General features: G+C 35.2%; 1 protein-coding gene across 2 annotated transcripts in view; it reads left to right on the top strand.

Moving 5' to 3' along the window:
• The window catches only part of pde4d (phosphodiesterase 4D, cAMP-specific), a 160,113-nt gene that overhangs the window by 20,105 nt on the left and 116,793 nt on the right, over positions 1-23,215 (top strand). Inside the window, exon 1 of one of the 2 annotated variants that reach the window (XM_051116856.1) lies at positions 1,552-2,286. The exons of the other annotated variant lie outside the window; for it this stretch is intronic. Coding sequence (XP_050972813.1) covers positions 2,009-2,286 — 278 coding nt within the window. The 5' untranslated portion in view covers positions 1,552-2,008. Of the gene's footprint in view, positions 1-1,551; positions 2,287-23,215 lie in introns of those variants that run through there. 2 annotated transcript variants of the gene reach the window in all.

Genomic DNA, 23,215 nt, shown 5'->3' with positions numbered 1-23,215 from the left:
ATTCAGTGAATATTCTAATATGCCGACTTCTCCGGATAAATTGTCTCAATTCTTCTTCTCCCCGTTACCTCTAATGGAAAGAGCGCTTTATCCGACACCTCTCTATTACACACACTTATCTTTGAATTGCCTTCCTGTCAATGCTGTGTCAGATGCAGGACAGTCTTTCGAACCACGCTTTGGTTTTAGTGCCTGAAATGAGGGTGACTTGCATTGTGTTTGATTGAAAATCTATCTCAGATAAAAGCGAGAAGGGGCAAAGAACAGATTTGCTGTCAAAAGTAATTTCATGCTTATAACTTCAGGATTCTGTGTGGTTGTTTAGTGATTATCGTTCACTCAGGTTGAACTGACACCTAAAGGATCTTGTCAGTACTGCTCAGCTCATGTGAGGAAACCTAGGAGTGTGTGATGAGCTGCCAGGATGCTTAAAGTTGCCGTACACGAACTGTACTAAATGTAAAAACTTGTTTAAACTTCCACCTGTTTCTTCAGCATGAAAGTAAGGGTATGGGTGAGACTTCCGGTTCATTAGCGGTTTAGTGCTTTCACAACGCGTCATTAATAGGCACTGAACGTAATCACTTAACCGAATGAAACTTGCATATTTTGAACATTATTGCGGCTGAAAATGGTCAGTTATTGTCATGTCATGTCATTTTGGGCTGTACTATTTGGTCGGACCGGGAAAAACATTTAGAGTACTATAGACTGCCAAAGGTTATAACAAATCAAGCAGAAGAGTGCAAGAGTTCCTGTCTGAGGAACAAAAGTTGTTTGTGGTTGGCCAAACAGAACCAGGATTTCCAGGGCAAGAATCTTGGCAACATTCATGTTTGTTCTTATCATTTCTAGTCAGGTAGGTGAAATATTAGGCTAATATATTAATTAACACTGCTCGTATCACCTATTGACATTAGTTTGTCAAAATATTGCACCCTTTCCTGCTTATTAAGTCCTTCTCTATATGATTTAGCGCCTTACACACGGTTTTTCCATGATTTAGACAGCCTAAATTAGCAAAACAACATATTCCTTAGTACATTAACCGTGCAATTCATGCTGTTTTTTACATCCTAGCATCGCCAATATGGCCACACATCCGGGTAACTGACCAAATCGTGATGTAAAAGCAAAGATTGATAACGCGAGATTGATAACGGCAGTCAGATGATGTCAAATTTACAGTCACTCCCAGAGCCTCTGTATTACAAAAACACCCTCACAGCAGCGTTTTTTTTTTTTTTTTTTTTTTTTTTTGATAATAAAAATATAAAAAAGTTTGCATTATATATAATACTGATTATCTTTGAAACGCATCATCACAGTCTGTGAAATGGTCCATCTGTATAAAATCAAACTTTTGAGCACTGTTTTTTTTTTTTTTTTTTAATCTTCGTCATCTGACTGATTCGGTACAAATGAATGTGAAGTTTTGATTTCCCAAAGTTGTTTCCCGCACTGTGTAAAGAGCATTAGGCTCCTCCCCCTGGCCTGTCAGTCAACCTGGGCCGAATAAATATTGATCTTCTCCTCCCAGCATCACTTCTGTGAAGTGGAGAGGAGAGTGAGAGCACTTGGATGTGTTTTTTTCCGTTCAGGCGAGGCGCGAGAAAGGGATGCTGATTTTGTTGCATGGACCTCGAAGATTCGCTAGTTTATTTGGAAAGCAATTTGACGGGACAAACGCTTTTATTGTCCGGAGTTTTGTTTTATTATGGACATGACGATAGAAGCGAGCAGCGATGTCTATAGACGATGAACTATTGGACGGAATGGGTCTATCCAGTAGAGTGAACAACAAAATTGACTTTTCTGTTTACATGTATTTGCTTATTTTATGTAGAGTGTTATTGTTTTCTTGGAAATAGCACTAATGGTGTACTTTACACTGCGCTGTCTTATGGATGTTTTCCAAGTTTCGGACAATTCGCACCAAAGCAACTTGCAATAATTAGTACACAAAATATAGCTTTTGACGCATTAACGAGTCGATACAACTGCGAGAATGGACGCCGGAAGCGAGGTGTCAACTTTGGTTTCTCCCGGTACCGATGGAAATGCGCCGAAACATCTGTGGAGGCAACAGAGCCCGGTTCCTCTTCAAATCCAGAACTCTTTCGGTTCGCGCAAGAACTACCGGGTGAGACAGAGAGGCTTTTCCGACACGGAAAAGTACCTGAATCCCAGGACCATGGACCGGACATATGCCGTGGACACCGGTAACCGTCCCGGTTTGAAGAAGTCCAGAATGTCATGGCCATCATCCTTTCAAGGACTTAAGCGGTGAGAACATGATTTTGTCCATCGTGTACAAGTAAACAAGGCGTGTTTGTTTAGGTAAAAGTAAATATTTTGTAAACAAATACTTCAAACGGCTTTTAATATTATGTAACTGTTAATTTACCTTAGTTTGTACATATTTTCAAAGGCATATCGGATTTATCTCGTGTGTGTGTGTGTGTGTGTGTGTGTGTGTATATATATATATATATATATATACACACACACAGTGTTGGGGAGTAACTAGTTACATGTAACGGAATTACGTAATTTAATTACAAAATAAATGTAATTGTAATTAGTTACAGTTACTGAGAAAAAATATGTAATTAAATTACAGTTACTTTTAAAAAATGCCAGTGATTACAAAGGGGATTACATCTGAATTTTTTCACACACCCACCCCCACTTACAGATTTAATTGACTTCTTTTAAATTGCATTGACTGCTCTAAAATGAGACACCAGTGTTTCAGTGTTTTTAGGACACAGAACAGGACACATGCTTATTCGATAACTGTTTTATTTGCTATTTGGGTTTATGCATAAACTTTATTTTTTAAGATTTTTTTTTCCAAGGCATTGTTAGATGCTAGTGTTTTCTGTCATAACTATGCAAACATTTGATTTCAAACCCAGTATCATAGCTATTTCTTGTTATGATGTTATTTATATTATGATCTTGTTATGACATATTGCACAACTGGGCTCACGGTGACCCGAGTTCGATTCCCGTCTCGAGGTCCTTTGCTGATCCCGCTCCCCTCTCTCCTCCCAGCTCTTTCCTGTCATCTCTCTACTGTCCTATCACAATAAAAGGCATGAAAAGCCCAAAAATATAAGTAAAAAAAAAAGTCAGTGCTATATGGTTGATCATTTTTCTTGGCGGAAGCTTTGCGTTTTGTTAGCTAATAAAATATTAAAGCTTAATTCAGTATTATGTGGACAATTTCTTAATTCTGTCATCCTGGTATCGTGGACTTGCACTATTGTTTCATACAAACGCAGCTGCTGCCATTTTATTTTTTATATTTTTGTACATTGTAATGGATTATAAGATAACTAACAAACTAGTACTACTACTTAATTATTTATGTGGTGAAATGTTGTGTAAGAAAACTGGTATGACAGCACTGTATCCCTAAAATGTCTAGTTTGAACTTGCCATTTGCTAGCAACTGATTTCTTCATGGAAGCTTTGCGTTCAAATATTTCAACTCAGATCTGTGTTTCGTGTCTAATAATTTTGACACAAAACATCTAATAATCTATCAAGCAGCTGTGTAATAAGAGGGATAATGTACATTCAGCCAGTTGCTATCGCAAAATAAAGATGTATATTATCCCTTATTTATTATAATCTTAATTCAAGTGATAAAGGATTTTGAAAGTATGACAGTAATCAGTGTTGAGTGCTACTGTAAGGCTAACTCTGCCTGGTTTAAATGTTTCAAAATGATTAACAGTTGAAAAAATTAGAAATTTAGAAAAGTAATCAAAAAATAATTAAAAGTAGTAAGTTACATTACTTTAATAAAGTAATTGAAAAGTTACACTACTTATTACATTTTAAATCAAGTTGTAATCTGTAACCTATTACATTTCCAAAGTAACCTTCCCAGCACTGTATATATATATATATATATATATATATATATATATATATATATATATGTATTTATATGTATATATATGTATGTATGTATATATATATATATATATATATATATATATATATATATATACACATATATATATACAGTAGGTAGTAGTGGTATTAGTCTATTCATAATTCAGTTTTTTTTTTGTAGCAGAAAAAGATTTAAGTTTAAAAAGTTTAAAATGTGTATATATGCTAAGTCAATTTTGTCAGCTTTTATCCGTACATAGCATTTGCATCATTTTTATGTTATTGAAGCTACAAAAAAAGAATATACATGTAAATGTTTGAACATCTTAAATTTTGAACTATTAGATTATGCAAACTAGTACAAGAAAAACCATAAATAAGATGCCATATGGAGACCATTCACAGAAGTCATGCAAATACAAGGTATGTGTTTCACTATGCAATGCATGGTGAGTGAAAGAAAACTCATCTGCATACTCTCCTGTTTGGCTGTGATTTTGTTTTTGTCGTGACGTCATTTTTGCTTTCAGTCTGGACAGAAAAATGTCTTGATGTGGAATCTTCCTGGATAGTGCACAGATGGATTGCAGAATGGACGCACACAGATATGGGTCAGAATAACATATAAATAGGTTAAGTGTAAATGGCCTGCAGTCAATGTTGAAACAGGTTAGCAAATGGCTGAGCAAAAAGCCGAATGTTTCAGTAATTATAATCAATATATTTAATTAGCCTAGAGCATGAGGCATGGCTTCTCCTGATGAGTCCGTGCATAAGTACTTTTCACGTCTGTTGCTCTCTGGAGAGCCCTCCGGAGAACTGCTGTCCTTCACGGCTCCCTCTTCATTCACCGAATGAGAAATAAGACTGTTTACACCCATCACAGACTAATTCATTGCAAGCTGAACACCAGACGTTCACATCCAGTCCCTGATGGTCTAGTACTTGGCAAGAGGAGACCAACGGTTCAAATGTTCCCTGAAGAAAAGCGAGTGTTTATCAGAGAGCCTTGGTTACAGGCAGAAATATGCAGATACCCTTGAATAAAGCTAATAATAGACCATTAGTCACAGATTTGATACCTTTTGGTCAGAGCAATGCATTATGTTCCCTTACCTCCTATATACTGCCCTAACATCGGCACTAAGTGGCACTAAATGTCACATCTTTCACCTTGACTGTCGTTGGGGATTTTAAGGATTCCCCCTCCTGAACCATTAGAACACAATGTATGCAAAAATAAATCTATGTTTGTGTCTTAAAACTAAGCACCTCTGATTTATGATGGCAGTATTAACAAGAATGGAAGAAAAACAAGTCCTACTTTCTATCATTACGCCGATAATTGCTTGTATAGTCCATTTAAATCCATTTTCTCATTACTGGAGATGGATTTCCTGTGAGACTCACAGAGGGGGTGAAATTCAACCCCACACATTTAGACCACGACCAGACTGTATGACTCACTTTTGTGAATGTTATCGCAATTTTAATATCCAGGGCCACCGCACCCCTTCCTTTCGAGTTCTCCTTGCTGAGCAAATTTGTGTTTGCGGAATGACGTTCAGTGACTTAACATGAGCAGCTTCGAGCTAATGTTTTTCATGCTGGAAAAAAGCACAGGTTATTTATGTTTTCAGCTGGATGGACAAAAATAGGAACATCAGGGTCTGCTTGACTAGGATTTTAGACAAAAACTTTCATTGCAGTTACCTAAAATGACGTTGATCTGATTTCCAATGCCATTTTTATGATTGATAATAATGTAGTATGATTGCAAAACAGTGCTTTGCTTGTTTTGGCATGTTTAAAGGGCTGTGTGGGAAAGCTCTTTTTGTGAATTATGACTGAAGCTTTCTGTTCATTGCCTCCTTTATGCATTGTACTGAGGAACTGACTTGAAAGGATCTAATATCTCCACAAACCATCGTGCACATGTCTGTCAGCTGATCCCAGGAGCTCATTGTCGCACTGGTCCCTGGAATCACATGACATGTGAAAGTGTTTGCTGTGCTGCTGTGTGAGAGTGCTGTTACATTAGACCTCTCGATCAGAGTTCATCCTGATGGATGGCATTATTAACAGAGAGCGGCGAGATCGGCGAGATCGGCGAGTTGTGATGCTTAAGATCTTGTCTGATTAGCTAACGAGTGGGGACTGGAAAGATGGTACCATCAATGTGAGATGAACCCCTGTGCATTGTGGTGACGTGTTTCAGATTTTTATTTTAATTTGTCATGTTAATTTAACTTTTTTTTTTAAATCCTGTCTCTCAGTGACATCTTTACAGTGCAGATATTCTGCCTGTCAGGCAGCATGGATTTGGTTTCTAAAGTAGTCTCAGTTGTACTACTGTTTTGTACACAAACATGCACGCGCTGACAGCCAAATCCCTTAGAGACCTGATATGCATCATGGTGCAGAACTGCCTCGAGACGCAGACAAAGATTTCTCGTTGTTCTGGCGCAGAGTTGCTTCAAATCCAGAGCGCTCCTGGTGCACATGGTGAACTCATTGTAGAAACTGAATAGTCAGACTGATTTGCAATATATTTAATATTGATGATATATTTATGATGCAGTTGCTGGTGATTTAAAATTAAGCAACATCCTGAACATTGTGATTGCTTTGCTTGTTTAATTGGCTAATATTATTAGACTAATTTGTGTGATTATGGTGCTAGCAACAGCATATTTAATTTCCAGTGAATGTTTAAAAAAAAAAATGTTTTGAGAATACTGAGTGTGAGAGTGTTAAGACAGATGGTAACTTTTGAAGCTTCAGTAGCGAAAACTGCATTAGAAAGTTTTATTCATTCCATCAGTTCAGACTGTCTTTTAAAATTCTATGTTTTTTTAGCGATTTATATAATGTTGTAAACACACCGCTGTTTAAAAGTTTGGGGTTGGTAAGATTTTTTTATAATGTTTTTGAAAGAAAAAAATTTTTCGTTTTGAATGCCCTATGAAATTTTTTTCCATGATTTTTTTAACCAAATTTTTTGTTTTCAATTAAATTTTTGGATTCAATTTTAATGGTTTCATTAAATTTAAAAAATCTAAAGCATATCGAATTAATTGATTTTTATAAAGAATTAATCATTTTACTTTTTTTCCCCATAAATACTGTGTTGTGCATTTAAATTTTTCTGGTAAATAAATTCTAGTAAATAACTTTTCTGGTAAATATTCCTTAAAAAAATGTTTTAATAATAATTTTATTATTATGTTTACATTAAGTAATATATTTCAGTCACAATTTCTTCAAATTAAACCAAACTTTTATTTTGACGAGTTGCTATGAAGACCTTTAAGTTTCTTTTTGTATTAGTGCTGTCAAACCATTCATCGCGAATAATCTTGATTAATCGCATCCAAAATAAAAATGTAATTTTTTTTTTAAATTTTTGTTTACATAATATGTGTATACTGTGTATATATATTATGTATGTATAAATAAACACATACAGTATATATTTTGAAAATATTTGAATGTTTTTACATGTATATATTTATATTCCTATAATTGATATTATATAAAAATATATTTAATATATTAAACATAACATATTTTTTTCTTAAATATGTACATGCATGTGTGTGTATTAATATATACATAATAACAGTATACAAAACTTTTATTTTGGATGCGATTAATCGCAATTAATCACTTGACAGCAAAAGAAACAGTAAAATGCTAATGAAGTGACTCTCAGAGCAGTTCTAGAGATTATGTTCATGTACTCATACATTGAGGTGGCAGAGGCTGAAAACAAGTATCACACGTGCTTCAGTATGTGTGTCATAAACGTAACCGTGTCTGCGCTATTAATTCAAACGCAGAACATGCAGGTTTGTATTTAAATAGTATTTTGCGGCTTAATATTCACAGAGACTAGTCTATATCGCATTTGATTAAAGTGTTCTGACATACTTTTGATTTATTTATCTCAAATTTCGTGACATTTTGCATTAAACAGCAACGTTAAATTCCATTTTTATGACTGGGTCCTACAATCCTGTTCGCATTTTCTGCATCACGGAAATCATAGGGCCCTATTAATGTTTTTGTGAAAAGAGTCTCTTGTCTAGTCTCTACTAGACAATTCAAATTTATTGCATCATCAGCCTTAACAACATGTGAGTTGCCATCAATACAAATCAATAGTGTTACATTTGTATTCTCTGTACGTCTAAGTCCTGTGATACACTTCAGATTTGATTGCAGCGATAACTGATGCCTGGCCACCGAGGCTTTCACCCGTGATAAAGAGTGCTGTCACTGGTAGAGCATTCGTTCTATCTATAAACACAGTGATAGAGTGTCTCCCATGAGTGGTTTGATTTATGTGCGGCAAGAACTCAGGTGGACCGGTGTTCACATTGAATTCAGATAAGAATCAAACTGTGGTGCTGTGTGCTAACGTGAAAAATTTGTAAAGGCACAGTAAAGAAAAAAGATAGGTCCTCCTGGGGTTCTGGCTTTTGGAATATCAGTGAATTTTTGGTGAATCCTTCATTGCCATTGGTTTCAGCACAGAGACTTCTCAATGCAGAACTTAAATAGAATCAGTAACATATTTTATGAATTGGCTCTGTTAAAAAAGAATCTGACCCACTTCTCTTAAATAAAGGACAGAATTCACTCCCATGGTCGGCAGAAACAAACATGACATTATTAGTCATAGAAAAATAGGCTTCAGGGGGTCTGTGGTGCTGAAAAGAAATTTATGTCAGAATTGAAGAGGGCTAAAGCGCTCAGGGGAACCAGTGTTGCTCTAGTTTTTATGTATGCTGGTCACCCCTCCCTCCCTCTCTCAGTTTCATGAAAAACTTTTCAGACTTCTCTTTCTTCACAAATGTTACTTTTGGGTGCAAGTATACATAATAATTCTCGCTGGGTGGGTGGTGTGACCAAGATCTTCCATCTAGTAATATTATTATTTTTTTAATAATATGATGACTTCATGATTTGTTAAGTTTATGTTATATATTATATGATTGTATATTTTAATAATCAAGTTCTAGATTAGCATGAGAGCACAGAAAAGCATCAAAGGAAGTGGAAAGTTCTAATGATGATGCTAAAATTAAAGAACACAGACACAGCCAGCGCATTCTCATAATGACCAACACAATCTACCAAGAGCAGCACAAATTAGCATAGGGTCTCATAATAATAAGAAATGTGTGTTGTGCTTTTTGTTTTGTTTTTTGAGCACCAAATCAGCATATTGGAATGATATCTAAAGGATCATGTGAAGTGGAGCAATGGCTGCTGAAAATTCAGCTTTGCCATCGCAGGAATAAATCCTATTAAAAAAAAGCAGTTATTTTAAATTATAACAATTAGGGGTGTAATGATACACGTATTTGTATTGTACCGTTTGGTACGCATTACAAACTGAAGGATTTGCTGGACTAATCCTATTACATTTGGAAAATGAAAGAGCATAAAAATGTGTGAAATAATATGTTCTAAGTGCCACTGTGCTCAACAAAGCAGCCCAGACGATGTAACAGGCAACAAAATGTCTGCCCCTAAAGAAGAAGACACTACTCCAGAAGGGTTGTAATGGTGTGATGGTGTGAAGTAGTTTGATAGAGTTTTGCCTCATTTCCTTGTTTTTATTCACTTTTAATTAGCTTGTAAATACCTGTGTGCATTTTACTTTCACTTTCAAATTAGGTTCAATTCAGCGTCAATTGATTGAACCTGACAACAACAAAACAGTACGACAAACTCACTTATATTAAACATAGAATGTTTAATTTATTAACAAAATGAAAAAAAATACACCATGCTATTGGCCTAATATAAAATAACAAATAACGTATACAAAAGTTATGAAGTTATAATATAAAATACTGAAAATCAGCAAACACAAATAAATAAACAAATGTTAAAAAAAAGCTTCCAAAGTCATCTTATAAATGGCAAAAGTCAAAAGGCCTTTGAAAGTCTAAAATATTTTTAAAGCAGGCACTTTTTTATTTTGTTTTGAAACTAAATTTCTGTCATGACAACTTGGAGGGATTGGCATGGTAATGTACATGACGATGTTAATGTATTTGGTCTTGGCGGAATAGATCTGCTACACTGCTGCTGTTGCTGCAGCAGAGCAAGTACCAATACTTGTACTAATACTGCCAATTCATCCACAACATGCTGCTGTGAACATGTAAGAAATACTGCTGCTGCACATATAACACACATGATATTCCCCATGTAGCATACTTAAATCACCTTATAGCAGATCTATACAGGTGGAGCTGGGGAAGATGGAGTGTTTCTGAAGCATGCTGCAAACTGCTACAGTAAGCACTCACATATTTAAATGTTGAGCAGTGAGCTCATTGGCTACTGATACAGGAGAGAACTAATCAGCTGTGCCATGTGAAAATGATGTCATTAGGTTAGATTGAGTTAGACCTATCGGACTGCGCCATCTAGAGTTTCATGCCAGAACATATTTTGCCAACTTCTTGTCTTTCTTACCTCACTCGTCAGCTTGACTCTCCTCACGTGATAAATGAATCCGACTCCTGCCGCTGATCTGAGATGCGACTGTTGTTCGGCACACTGCATTGTTCAAGGTAAATATCATAAAAATCATACTTTATGTTAGTTTTAAAAAGCAAGGGAAAAATTAAATTTCAGAAAGGAAACAGAAGGGAAGTTTTTCTTTCTTTTTGCTATATCTTAAACGTATCGAACCGTGACACCACAGTGTTGTATCAAACCAAACCATGAATTTTGTGAACTGTTACGCCTCTAATAACAATATTTTACAATGTTGCTTATTTTACTAGATTTTTTACCAAATACATAAATGTGGCTGCATTTTTCTCCATATAGACTTCAATGGGGTCAACGGGTTAAAGGCCCAAACTGCAGTTTTAATTCAGTTTCAAAGGGCTCTACACAATCCCAGCCAAGGAATAAGGGTCTTGTCTAGCGAAACATTTTCCAAAAAAAAAAAAAAAAGTATATACTTTTTAATCACAAATGTTGATCTTGCACTAGCTTGACTTCACATATTACATAACCACATTGGAAACGTCACACGTGACGTAGGTGGAAGTAGCCTGCTGACCCGGTGTTTACAAAGCGAACGTACAAAGAAAGTCAAAAGGCCTTTACAAAACAGGTAAAACAATGGTGTCAGATGATTTTGAAGTTGGAGGAGAAAATGAGATGGAGATTTTGGTCCTACCCTACCTTTTTAAACCAAAGTAGACAGATGAAAAAGCAACCACGTGTGGACTTTCCAACGTGATTACATAATGCATGAAATCGTAGCTGTGCATTGCTATAGATAAGCGTTAGTGGTTAAAAAGTACATCCATTTTTATTTTTTTGTAGAAAATAACCATGTAGAGCCCTTTGAAGCTGCATTGAAACTGCAGTTTGGACCTTCAACCTGCTGATTCCCATTGAAGTCCACTATATGAAGAAAAATCCTGGAATGTTTTCTTCAAAAACTACCAGATGACACATTTCTTCCATATATACCACCATATGACTCTCAGGAATAAATGTTTCTTAATCTGCTCTCCTCTGTTTTGATCCGAATGCATGCAATCATGTCCCTTTTCCCTCCAAGGTTTTGAGCTGGCGTTACACGACACCTCTGGAGGATTAGGTCCGGTCTTTTAAGCTGGATGCACTGATCCCAGGGGTTAGACTACCTGCAGCCTGTACCTGTGTTTATGACTCACGCTCGGCTTACTATGCCGCTTTCCCTGGCAACAATAGAGAACGTACATCATCTCGGCTCGGGAATGGGAGGTGCAGTGACTGAAATGCAATATATTTGAGATCTGTATGCCTATCATTTGTTTGCCTATGCTTCATGCAGTTTATAAAGGAATAGAGAATCTCTTGCATGAATGATCTCAGAAACCCACACACCTAATATAGGAGGGCTCAAGGATGCGTTAGAGAGGCAAAGATGAAACGTACTGGAGAAAATGAGATCAGTAAATCTGAATCACTTTTTGCTGATGTGTTTTATTATTTGCAAATTAATATTCATTTGGTGACAAAGCAAAGAACGAGAACTCGGAGTCAGAACAAAGCATGTGCGATCTATTTTTGACCACACACACACACACGCATTTGTGCCTGGCAGTACAACAGAATGAGATCTTTTACTTTCGCTTGAGGTAATGTTGTCCAGGATTACTTGGGGGACTCCTCGAGAGCGACTGCTTTCTGATTGGTCTCCTGGCTGCACGCGCCGTTCGCCTCAGAGGTCACCCTGGCTTAAAGCATAATGGAAGGTCACAGATGTGAGGTAGACAAAGACTTCAGCAATTACAATAGTGATTGTGGTTGATTTGTTTTCATCTTGGATTTATTGGATTTCCAGTGCGTTAGTCATGTCTTTTCTCTTTTATGTGTTAAAGCTACCAACAAATTACAGTGATTATATCCTATCTGTAAATGCCTGTCAATATGTGTAATAAGAATACTGTAGTTATGTCAGGAATAGAACCGTGCATCACATTTTAACCCCCTTCTGTTTAATAATATAATGGATGTAAGAAGTTTAATGTGCAGAACATTTAAAAGCTTGACAGTCTTTTCAACCCATTTTAAGTGATTTGCTTAAAGGGGACATATCATGAAAAATTGACTTTTTCTGTGTTTAAGTGCTATAATCGTGTCCCTAATGTATCTACCAACTCAGAAAATGTGAAAAAGGACAACTCAGTAAACTTTGTTTTGGTAAGCCTTTTTCGGCAACCTTCGACAGTTTAAGCGTGATACAACATGCATGATTTCAGTGCCAGATTTCAGTGGCAGATTTCAGACATAATTAAAACCAAGCATGTTTTTGGCAGAGTATCTGGGTTATGAGCTGTAAAGGCACAGCCCTGTTCTGGAAAAGGGGGCGGGGAGCAGCAGCTCATTTGCATTTAAACATGCACGAAACAGCGCGTTTCTGCTTTTACTCAGAATAGGCATTTTCAGAATGATATAATAAATGATCTGTGGGGTATTTTGGGCTGAAACTTCACAGACACATTCTGGGAACACCTGAGACTTGAATATTATATATTGGCTGCGTACACTGCAGCTAAATTCGGTTGTCAGTTCACCTTTTACTCCTTAATCATGTTCTGTACACACAACCGCATCCACATTAACTCCCGAAAAATACAGGTAGTGACAACGGCATTTACAGAAATTCTACGCAGTGTGTATAGAACTGAACTGAACAACTAGTTGTTGATGACATATTTAAACACGCATCAGAAATGTGTCTTCATCTGTATGTGAGATGCAAGAAAATAACAGTGAAAGAAGTCTTAATCTTGGTACATTTTGACACGGGGCTAGTTGCGCTTACGAGCCCTGCAGTAAATTGTCAGTGTTGCCATATCTTCACAAAAAAACAAAAACAACAACAAACAAGGACAAGCACAATTTGCTGTGTTTTATAACACCAAAACCAAAAAGTCATATATCTCATATCCGCAAAAGACCACTTTATTATAAAGTTTTTAAAGCTTTATGAGCTAAAACCAAACAACATGCCTAAAAGTGCTTGTAAATATGAGGACATGGCAACACTGCCACTGCTCTAAAGCAGTCTCCTGAGTGTAAACAAAACACAGCACGTGTGTGAGTGGTAGTTTTGCAAAATCGACGGTCAAAAAGAGTCTTTAGCCAAAAAATGGTAGATCCCAAACAGCTAAATTCTTATTCACTCCCACAAGACGCCAAAATGGTGGTGTTCTGTACACACACGGAACTGTAATTTACGGGACTCCCACATTTAAATGCGGTTGTAACTCCTGAAAATTGCAGTGTGTACGTGGCCATTGTAAAAAGGGCCATAATAAGTCTCCTTTAACATGCAGTGGGATCTCAGGGTCTGAGAACACACTGAGAAATGGGAATCAAAATCTAATTTAACCTTGGAAATCAATGGAAAGTTTTTGTTTCAAATTTTCTGAAATGCTAAGACATTGTGACATAAATAGAAATATTTCTAGGACACTAATCTAATAATTGAATTTGTAACATTGTAATCATGTGAACTTCTCTGTACAGATGGTCAGATGTTGAAGCACATGATCATTTTTGGAGCACTCTTTAATAATCCTGGAAAGCATTATTATCAGGTTACTCACGAACGTGGAGTTCATGTAACTTGAGATATTAAAAGCTGATGATAATGCAAAATATTGCATTTTCAATAGTGCTCTCAGACATTTGGACCTCACTGTATGCCTTGCTATACAGTCATACACATACACGAACAGTGTCAGTTTCCTATTCAAAACCATCCTTACCTATGCATAGACTTAAAGCCCTCAAGACATTTGCCAACATAATAACTTTGTTTTCCTCCATAATGAAGCCAGGTGGGAACATGGTCCTCTAGGAACAAGTCAGAGCATTTACATATGATGCTATGATGCTATTGGTAAAATCATTGCTGAATGTATAGTTCAAGTTAATTCTGGTGAATACAATGAATGTGAACTGAAAACTGTAGCTGCCTGTCATTCGCTTTCTTTATTTGCTTCATAGGAGTACTTACGCTGAATGTAGATTATGCAGATGAGATGCAAAGACCATCCATATAGCTCAATGGTTTGATAGAAGGCCTATGAATATTTATGAGATGCCAGCTCAATTGTTGACAGCTTTCTGAGACGGCAAATTGTTTTTTTTCCCCTGTTCTACAGTATTTCTAAGTTTTGTCTGACTTACTTCACGTGAACATGCATGTGTTTATTTATATGTATATATAGATGTAAAATAGTTTTTCGGCTTGAATGTATGTGTGTTTATTTTCATTATTTCAATATATAGTCAACACTGTTGATAGAGATATAAATAAAAACAGCCAACTGAAATAATGTAGTATTGTGATGTAAGGCAGAATAACATCAGAACTCAATGTTCTCTGCTTTTTACACACAAAAACGGCCAATTTGCAATCTTTTTTTTTTGTTGTTGTTGTTTTCCTCTGTGCCCTTTCTTGTACAATTCTTTCCTTTGCTTCCCTGATGACCAATTACCTTGTCAAGGTGCAACCTGAGCTTTCTTTCGAGCGCTGCTTTGTTCAGGAATCTTCTGTTTTGTCTGTCTTGTTTTTTTTCCCTTCTTGTGCCCCTAGAGATCTGCAAGAGTATCTAGTCTGTCTCTCATTTATCATACATGTTACATAACATATCCTATTAAAGTATGTCAGGATTTTAAATATAAAGGTATGATCAATGTCATCAAATCAATAGAATTGAAGGTCTGTGCAATAAATGGGCACCAGACCGTTCTGGTATGTACTGGACTCACTGCTCTAATGAGATGTCATGGTTTGAAAATTCCAGCCCATTCTTTGATAGACACAAATAGAGACTCCTTTATGTTGTTTCCTTATATGTTGACATCCTGAATTACAGCAGGCGGTGTGACTGAGCAATGTCTTTTGCTTCAGTTTTTCTTGTTTTATTAGAGCACGAATGACTTTTTTATCCTTTTCACTTGGCTGAGAGAGGACCCTACTGGAGCTTCTGGCAATGCACAGCCTGAAGTCAGCGTCTCAATGAAACGTGGGTGTATATGAGATTAATTGCTGGACGTGAAGTGTAATGTTTTCTTCATGCCAGGGGGGCAGGCAAGACAGACGGGCCTTAAAAACTCTTAAATATTTAGTTTTACATTTGGTCCACATTGGTGTCGTAAATCAGGTTGGTGACTAATATGCTTTGTTGTTTAGGAGGAAATGAACCATTTGTGAAACATTTTTGTTGGGTTTTCTGTGTCTGTAGGTGTGTTATTGGCTTTTTCTGCTGTTTGTTGTGATGGCTCCTTAAGCCTTTTGAAGAAATGGCTTCCAGGGAGGCGATAGGCCAGCTTCACTGCTAGCCTCTTTGGTTTTCCCATCTCCTTGAAGTGTCAGACCCCCTGAAGAGGGAGTCTTTCAGCTCTGCAGTCCCACAGATTGATCCATGTGTTGGGAATGGGAAGGAATAGATCACAGGACATCAGATAGAAGGATAATACATACATAGCCTCACATTCAGTTCACCGTCTGTGACAGATACTAATGTAGCTGTTGACCACCTTTTGTATGACTTATTAGCCTTTTAAATGTTTTACACAATGATTCTAATATATGACAAAAATATTTGTACATTTTTTTTTACGTGATATCTGTTTTGTGATCTTTTTTTATTTAAATATATTAAACATATACTTTATTTAAATGACAAAGAATAATTTTATATCTATTTAAATTATTATATTATCTATTTTATAATATATATATATATATATATATATATATATATATATATATAATGTTAGATTCATAATATGTTTGTATTATATATTTTTTTATTTTTATTTATTAATATATATTTAATTTTTTATATATTAAAAATATAGACATACTTTACTTTGTATATGTTTTATTTAGCTTTTAAATATATAACTACAAATACATTTTAAAATTGGAATTTAAAATGTAAAGTATTTCATATTTTCATATAGTATTGTATAAAATATTTTAAATATAAAAATTATTTATTAAGTATTTTATATCTTCTGTGTGTGTATATATATATATATATATATAAAATGTATATATTATAAATTTAAACATATATTGCATTATCATATTATCTCTATATTATCTATATATATAATGTTTGATTTATGTTTTTATATATTAATATATTTATATATAAAAAATATACTTTATTTTTATTTATAATACATATACTTTCTTTTGTATATTTTTATTTAGCTTTTAAATATATAAGTATAAATATATAAATATATTTTAGATATAAATTAGGGCTGTCAACGATTAATCGCGATTAATCGCATACAAAATAAAAGTTTGAGTTTGCCTAATATATGGGTGTGTACTGTGTATAATTATTATGTATATATAAATACAAGCACATTCATGTATATATTTAAGAAATATTTTCAAGCATATATATTTATTATAATTTTTATAATTTTATATTATATATAAATAAAATTATTTTGTATATTAATAACATATTTCTCATATATATACACATTAATTTGTGTGTATTTTTATATACATAATAATTGCACACAGTACACACACATATATTAGGCAAACTTAAACTTTTATTTTGTATGTGATTAATCGCGATTAATCGTTGACAGCCCTAATATAAATATATTAGTATTTTATAATTTTTATATTATTATTAGAGAGAGATTTTATTTGTATAATCGTAAACAAATGGGCAAAATAAAACATGCAAAAGCAAACAAGAGATGTATGCCCTAGTTGTGCAATCTTTTTCCATGCATTTTGGTCACTGAGTGGGACAGAATGAAGGCCATTGCTGCATGTGTTCTGAATGATGATTACAGTGGAGGCCGTTGGTCTATTTTAGGAGTTCTTGCCCCATGGGTTATGCCCACCTCCCTCGGTAAAACGTGACCTGTTTCTGGTAAATGCTCTGTCCTCGGCCCTCTCTTCAGGCTCGAGACTGACCATGTGCCAAACCTTGAATTTCCAAAACACCACTTCCTCTTTAAGGAGCAACAACAAAGACAATCAACTTTGTTATTTTTGGGTGGACAAACGCCTCGCACTAGAAATTAGTGTAGGAGAGCTGATGTAAAAACGCATATTGAAAACTTGGAGAAAAATAGAGCATTGGCTGCAATTGCATGAACAAGTATATTTCAGTTTAATGTTTTTTGTATTTGTCATGTAAATATGTCAGTAATGCAGGGAAAAAATAATAAAAATGTATTCTATATTTTAATTTTTTTGTGTTTATATTTATTTATATTTATTTTTTAAGGAGCAGTATTGGTACCTTTACATTTTTTGTAATTTAGTAATTTTTGCTTTTTTTTATTGCATTTATTTTTGAAGGGGCAGTATTTGTACAGTATTAAATATGTGTACTTTTCTATCAAAATAAAGGCTTATATAGATCTTTTTTGTAAAAATGGTGTGCGTATGAACATGTTGTCTAATGAGAAAGACCTTTTCAGGTTTCTGTGTTTTGAAATTCCTCCCATGGCTGTCTCCTCCTGATGAGGTCACGAGGTCACGGTGAACCCTGCTGTCTGTTCTGTAGCGTTTAGGTGTTTCTGCAGGGCGCCAGGCTGTTGTTCCTGCTCAGCTGACATATCTAGGTCATTCCATCAAGGAGACTAACCTTTTGTTTTCTTTAGTGAGAGAACTTTTTTCTAACAGTTTGCCAGTGAATGTGATATATTATTTTCCACCCTAAATATTCATCTTATTGTCAGGTGTAGTGCTACTTAATGCTGTTTTGTCAAGTACACTCATAAGAAGTCAGTGAGAGTTCGGGTGTCAGGATAGAAAGCAGGTGCCACAGTGTGAATTAACATAAACACTACCTTTGTCCTGACTGTCATCCTGGTTTGTCACTCTGATTGCATTAAGGCTCATATCTTTCTGTGAAAAATACATTTTTCACCGTCATGCTCCTGTCTGAGAATATTTTGATTAAAGAAAAAGCAGACCTAAGGCTTGTCATTTTACAGCGCTCTGATTACAAATGCATTTTGTATAGAGTGCTGCATGGAGATCGACATTCAAAAGCATGATAATTTTGGTCTAGATGAGTCAACCCCCTGGTAAATGCATCATAAATCATAAAAATATCAGATCTACACTGTGTGCAGAATTATTAGGCATGTTGATATTCTGGTCATATTTTTTTTCCAAACACATTTTACCAATTCCAAACCACATCAGTCTTAGTAACTACTGTCAATTTTGTATTTAATCATTTATATGTGATGTATAATTGTCCGTGAAGGCTGGAAGTGAAAAACTCCTTATATTCAGGTGTGCAGAATTATTAGGCATGTTTTCGTTTACAGCTAAAATGAGCCAAAAAAGAGATTTAACCCAGACTGAAAAGTCCAAATTATTAAATGCCCATGAGAAGAATGCAATACTAATGCATTACAAGAATTTGCAAAGTTAAGGCTTGACCATTGGACAGAGAAATGCTTGTTGAGTCTGCATGGTCAGAAAAAACAGGTGGAGAAGAAAAGATGCATGTTAACTGCAAAAGAATTAGGAATTAAGGTGAAGAATTAGGTGTGACACCATCAGGAACCGTTTCCAGTTCTCCAGCGCCACCATTTTCCAGAACTGCAACCTACCTGGAGTCTTCAGAAGTTCAATGTGTCAGGTTCTCAGAGACTTTGCTTGGTAAAAAATCCTAAAAAATTCCCCTGACTTAATAAGAATAACAAGCTGACGTCTTGTGAAATACATGAAGACAGTTTTTTTATATGCTTTAGAGACAGATAAGTTGAGAGTGACTCTTGAAGGACAAGCATCACATCCTCTTGTACCTCTTATTCAAGAATTTATCTTCTAAAATCTGGCAGTAAGTTTTGGGAGTTCATTTTAGTCCATCTCTGCAATTCAGACTTTTCAGGATAAGAGACTAAACATGAACTCCCAAAACTTACTGCCAGATTTTGGAAGATAAATTCTTGAATCAGAGGCACAAGAGGATGTGATGCTTGTCCTTCAAGAGTCACTCTCAACTTATCTGTCTCTAAAGCATATAAAAAAACTGTCTTCATGTATTTCACAACACGTCAGCTTGTTATTCTTATTAAGTAAGGGGCATTTTTTAGGATTTTTTACCAAGCAAAGTCTCTGAGAACCTGACACATTGCACTTCTGAAGACTCCAGGTAGGTTGCAGTTCTGGAAAATGGTGGCGCTGGAGACTAAACGGTTCCTGATGGTGTCACACCTAATTCTTCACCTTAATTCCTAATTCTTTTGCAGTTAACATGCATCTTTTCTTCTCCACCTGTTTTTTCTGACCATGCAGACTCAACAAGCATTTCTCTGTCCAATGGTCAAGCCTTAACTTTGCAAATTCTTGTAATGCATTAGTATTGCATTCTTCTCATGGGCATTTAATAATTTGGACTTTTCAGTCTGGGTTAAATATCTTTTTTGGCTCATTTTAGCTGTAAACGAAAACATGCCTAATAATCCTGCACACCTGAATATAAGGAGTTTTTCACTTCCAGCCTTCACGGACAATTATACATCACATATAAATGATTAAATACAAAATTGACAGTAGTTACTAAGACTGATGTGGTTTGGAATTGGTAAAATGTGTTTGGAAAAAAAATATGACCAGAATATCAACATGCCTAATAATTCTGCACACAGTGTATTTGAACTTTTACAATTTTTTTTATTGCTAAATATGAAAAAGTAATGAAAAAAATGTCATTCAAAAATGAGACCTTGCTAACGCTTAGTGTCTCAAGTGTCTTTCCTTCATGTTGGGAATTATTTTGACACTAATTCATTATAGAGCAGCTCTAAAAAAAAAAACAGTTCACCCTGAAATCAAAATACTGTCATTGTTTACCTGGATTTGTGTTAAATTAATGCAGAATATCTGAGCTGAACTTTTCCTTGCAGGAAAGGGCAGAGGCATCATGGCCCCTGAGATTTTTGAGCGAAATGGATTTTGAATGCAGTTTCCTTACATTTGGTGATTAAGTTCTGTGATCATTGTTGGTAAAAAAATGAATATTGCCTCAAAGTTGTCATCTTTTTAGTGAAATTTACAAGTTTTAAGATAAAATGTATCACTTAGCCTACAAATTTTTGCGTATTGGAGGTTTTAAAGGGGACATCGGATGCAAAATTCACTTTTACATGGTGTTTGCATATAAATGTGGACACAACCACCCTACAATGATATAAATCCATTCATTCCTTCTTTTTAGTCCGGACTGTCCCTTATTAGCATATTTCCGCCCTCAGTCAGTTTCCATTTACTCTGCACTCGAGCAGCTGTAGCGACAACAATGTCTCGTAAGCAATGCTTTGTTTTTTTTTTTTTTTGTAGTTGGATGTAAACGTGAACATAAGAGTTCATTTTCTCGCAACATCAGAGCCACTAAGGATGCAGTGGATTAGTTTTGTTTTTGATTGTAACGTGCCACAGAATACACATAAAATGGAAGAGAGGGGCGGGGTGAGCAGGATCTCATTATCATTTAAAGAGACATGCACCGAAATGAGTCGTTGTGAACAGAGCTATTTTTGACGAGGTAAAAATGTTGTTGTTTTACATGACCATTGAGGAATTTTTACCCAAATATTTTGCAGACATTTCATGAAGACCCTAAAAAAATCACGCCAACTTGTGGAAAATGATCATCTGATGTCCCCTTTATTCATTAGTTAAAAGCTACTGAATATGTTGAAGACTAAATCAATGCAGGACTTACAGGCATGATATTTTGGGATAGTACACCCAAAACTGAAAATTCTGTCATTAATTACTCACCCTCATGTCGTTCCAAACCCGTCAGACCTTCGTTCATCTTTAGAACACAAACTAAGATATTTTTGATGAAATCCGAGAGCTTTCTGACCCTCCAAAGACAGCAAAGGTACTACCAAGTTCAAGGTCCAGAAAGGTAGTAAGGACATCGTTAAAAAGTCCATGTGAGATCAGTTGTTCAATCATAATTTTATGAAGCTACAAGATTACTGTCGCTTTAATATTCTGGAATGGCAACAGTTAGTTTTGTAGTACTCAAAACTGGTTTTGGTCTTGAAGACTCTTGTCTCGAATTGTTTTGCATTTCTGGGCAACACACAGCTGTGTTTTGTTAATAAATGAATTGACTAGTTTGAACGAATCGTTTAGTAAATCACTCATTCACTCATTAAGTAATTTTCTGCCACCTTCTATTGGTTTTAGCTTTATTTATAATTTTATCATCATTTTTCATTAACATCAGTGTATCTTTTTATTTTGCCATCATATTTCTATATACCAAATTTTATATTTAAAACATCTCATCTCATAACATTATTTACGCAGTTGTAATTGTAGTGTAAATCGCTTAATATTATGTCATCAGGACATTTCTCAGGCAGTAATTCTGGCTCTTACAGATGAATTGCTGGTCTGGTCTGGCCTGGTCTGGCCTGGTTTTGACTCAGTCTCACCCTGCCTTGAATGCGCACTGGTCTTGTTCTTGACTTGATGTCTGATTAGGTGGTGTAGCAACAGAAAATGTGTTAATTAGTATGTTTCTGATTTGTAATTTTGAAGTATTTAATTAGATCTGAAGACATTGCAGTAATTGTTACAGTGAAAGCATAAGTTTTATTATGAATATTTTTTTTTATTTGAGATCAGGATGATTATTAAATGGACAGAAAAAAGCAACATACAAGTACAACTGACGTCAAAAGTTTACATACACCTTGCAGAATCTGCAAAATGTTAATTATTTTACCAAAATAACAGGGATCATACAAAATGCATATTATATTTCACATAAAAGACATTTACATAGTAGTCCACAAGAGAAAATAATAGTTGAATTTATAAAAAATGACCTTGTTCAAAAATTTGCATACACTTGATCCTTAATACTGTGTTGTTACCTGAATGATCCACAACTGTGTTTTTTTTTTTTTTTTTAGTGACAGCTGTTCATGAGTCCATTGTTTGTCCTGAACAGTTAAACTGCCTGCTGTTCTTCAGAAAAATCCTTCAGGTCCCACAGAGTCTTTGGTTTTTCAGCATTTTTGTGTATTTGAACCTTTTCCCACAATGACTGTATGATTTTAAGATCCATCTTTTCACACTGAAGGACTCAATGCAGCTATTACAGAAGGTTCAAATGCTCACTGATGCTCCAGAAAGAAAACCGATGCATTAAGAGGCGGGGGGTGAAAACTTTTGAACAGAATGAAGATGTGTTCATTTTTCTTATTTTGCCTAAATATCTTTTTTTTTTCATTTAGTACTGCCCTTCAAAAGCTAAAGAACATACGTTAAGTTAAGTTAAATTTAAATTATACTGTAAATTCTAAGTTAAATTTACCCTGATCTTCAAATTGAAAAAGTTTTCACCCCCAGCTCTTAATGCATCGTTTTGCCTTCTGGAGCATCAGTGAGCATTTGAACCTTCTGTAATAGTTCCCCCATTGTTCATGAGTCCCTCAGTTGTCCTCAGTGTGAAAAAAACGATCTCAAAATCATACAGTTGTTGGAAAGAGTTTAAATACACAAAAATGCTGAAAAACCAAAGAATTGGTGGGACCTGAAGAATTTTTCTGAAGAACAGCGGTCAGTTTAACTGTTCAGGATAAACATGGGACTCATGAACAACTAGCACTAAACACAAAAAAACACAGCTATGGATCATTCATGTAACAACAGTATTAAGAATCAAGTGTGTGTAAACTTTTGAACAGGGTCATTTTTATAAATGCGCTATTATTT

Source organism: Labeo rohita, chromosome 8 (genome assembly GCF_022985175.1).
Source record: "Labeo rohita strain BAU-BD-2019 chromosome 8, IGBB_LRoh.1.0, whole genome shotgun sequence".
Taxonomy (NCBI): Eukaryota; Metazoa; Chordata; class Actinopteri; order Cypriniformes; family Cyprinidae; genus Labeo; species Labeo rohita.
This window is presented reverse-complemented; position numbering and strand designations above follow the sequence as displayed.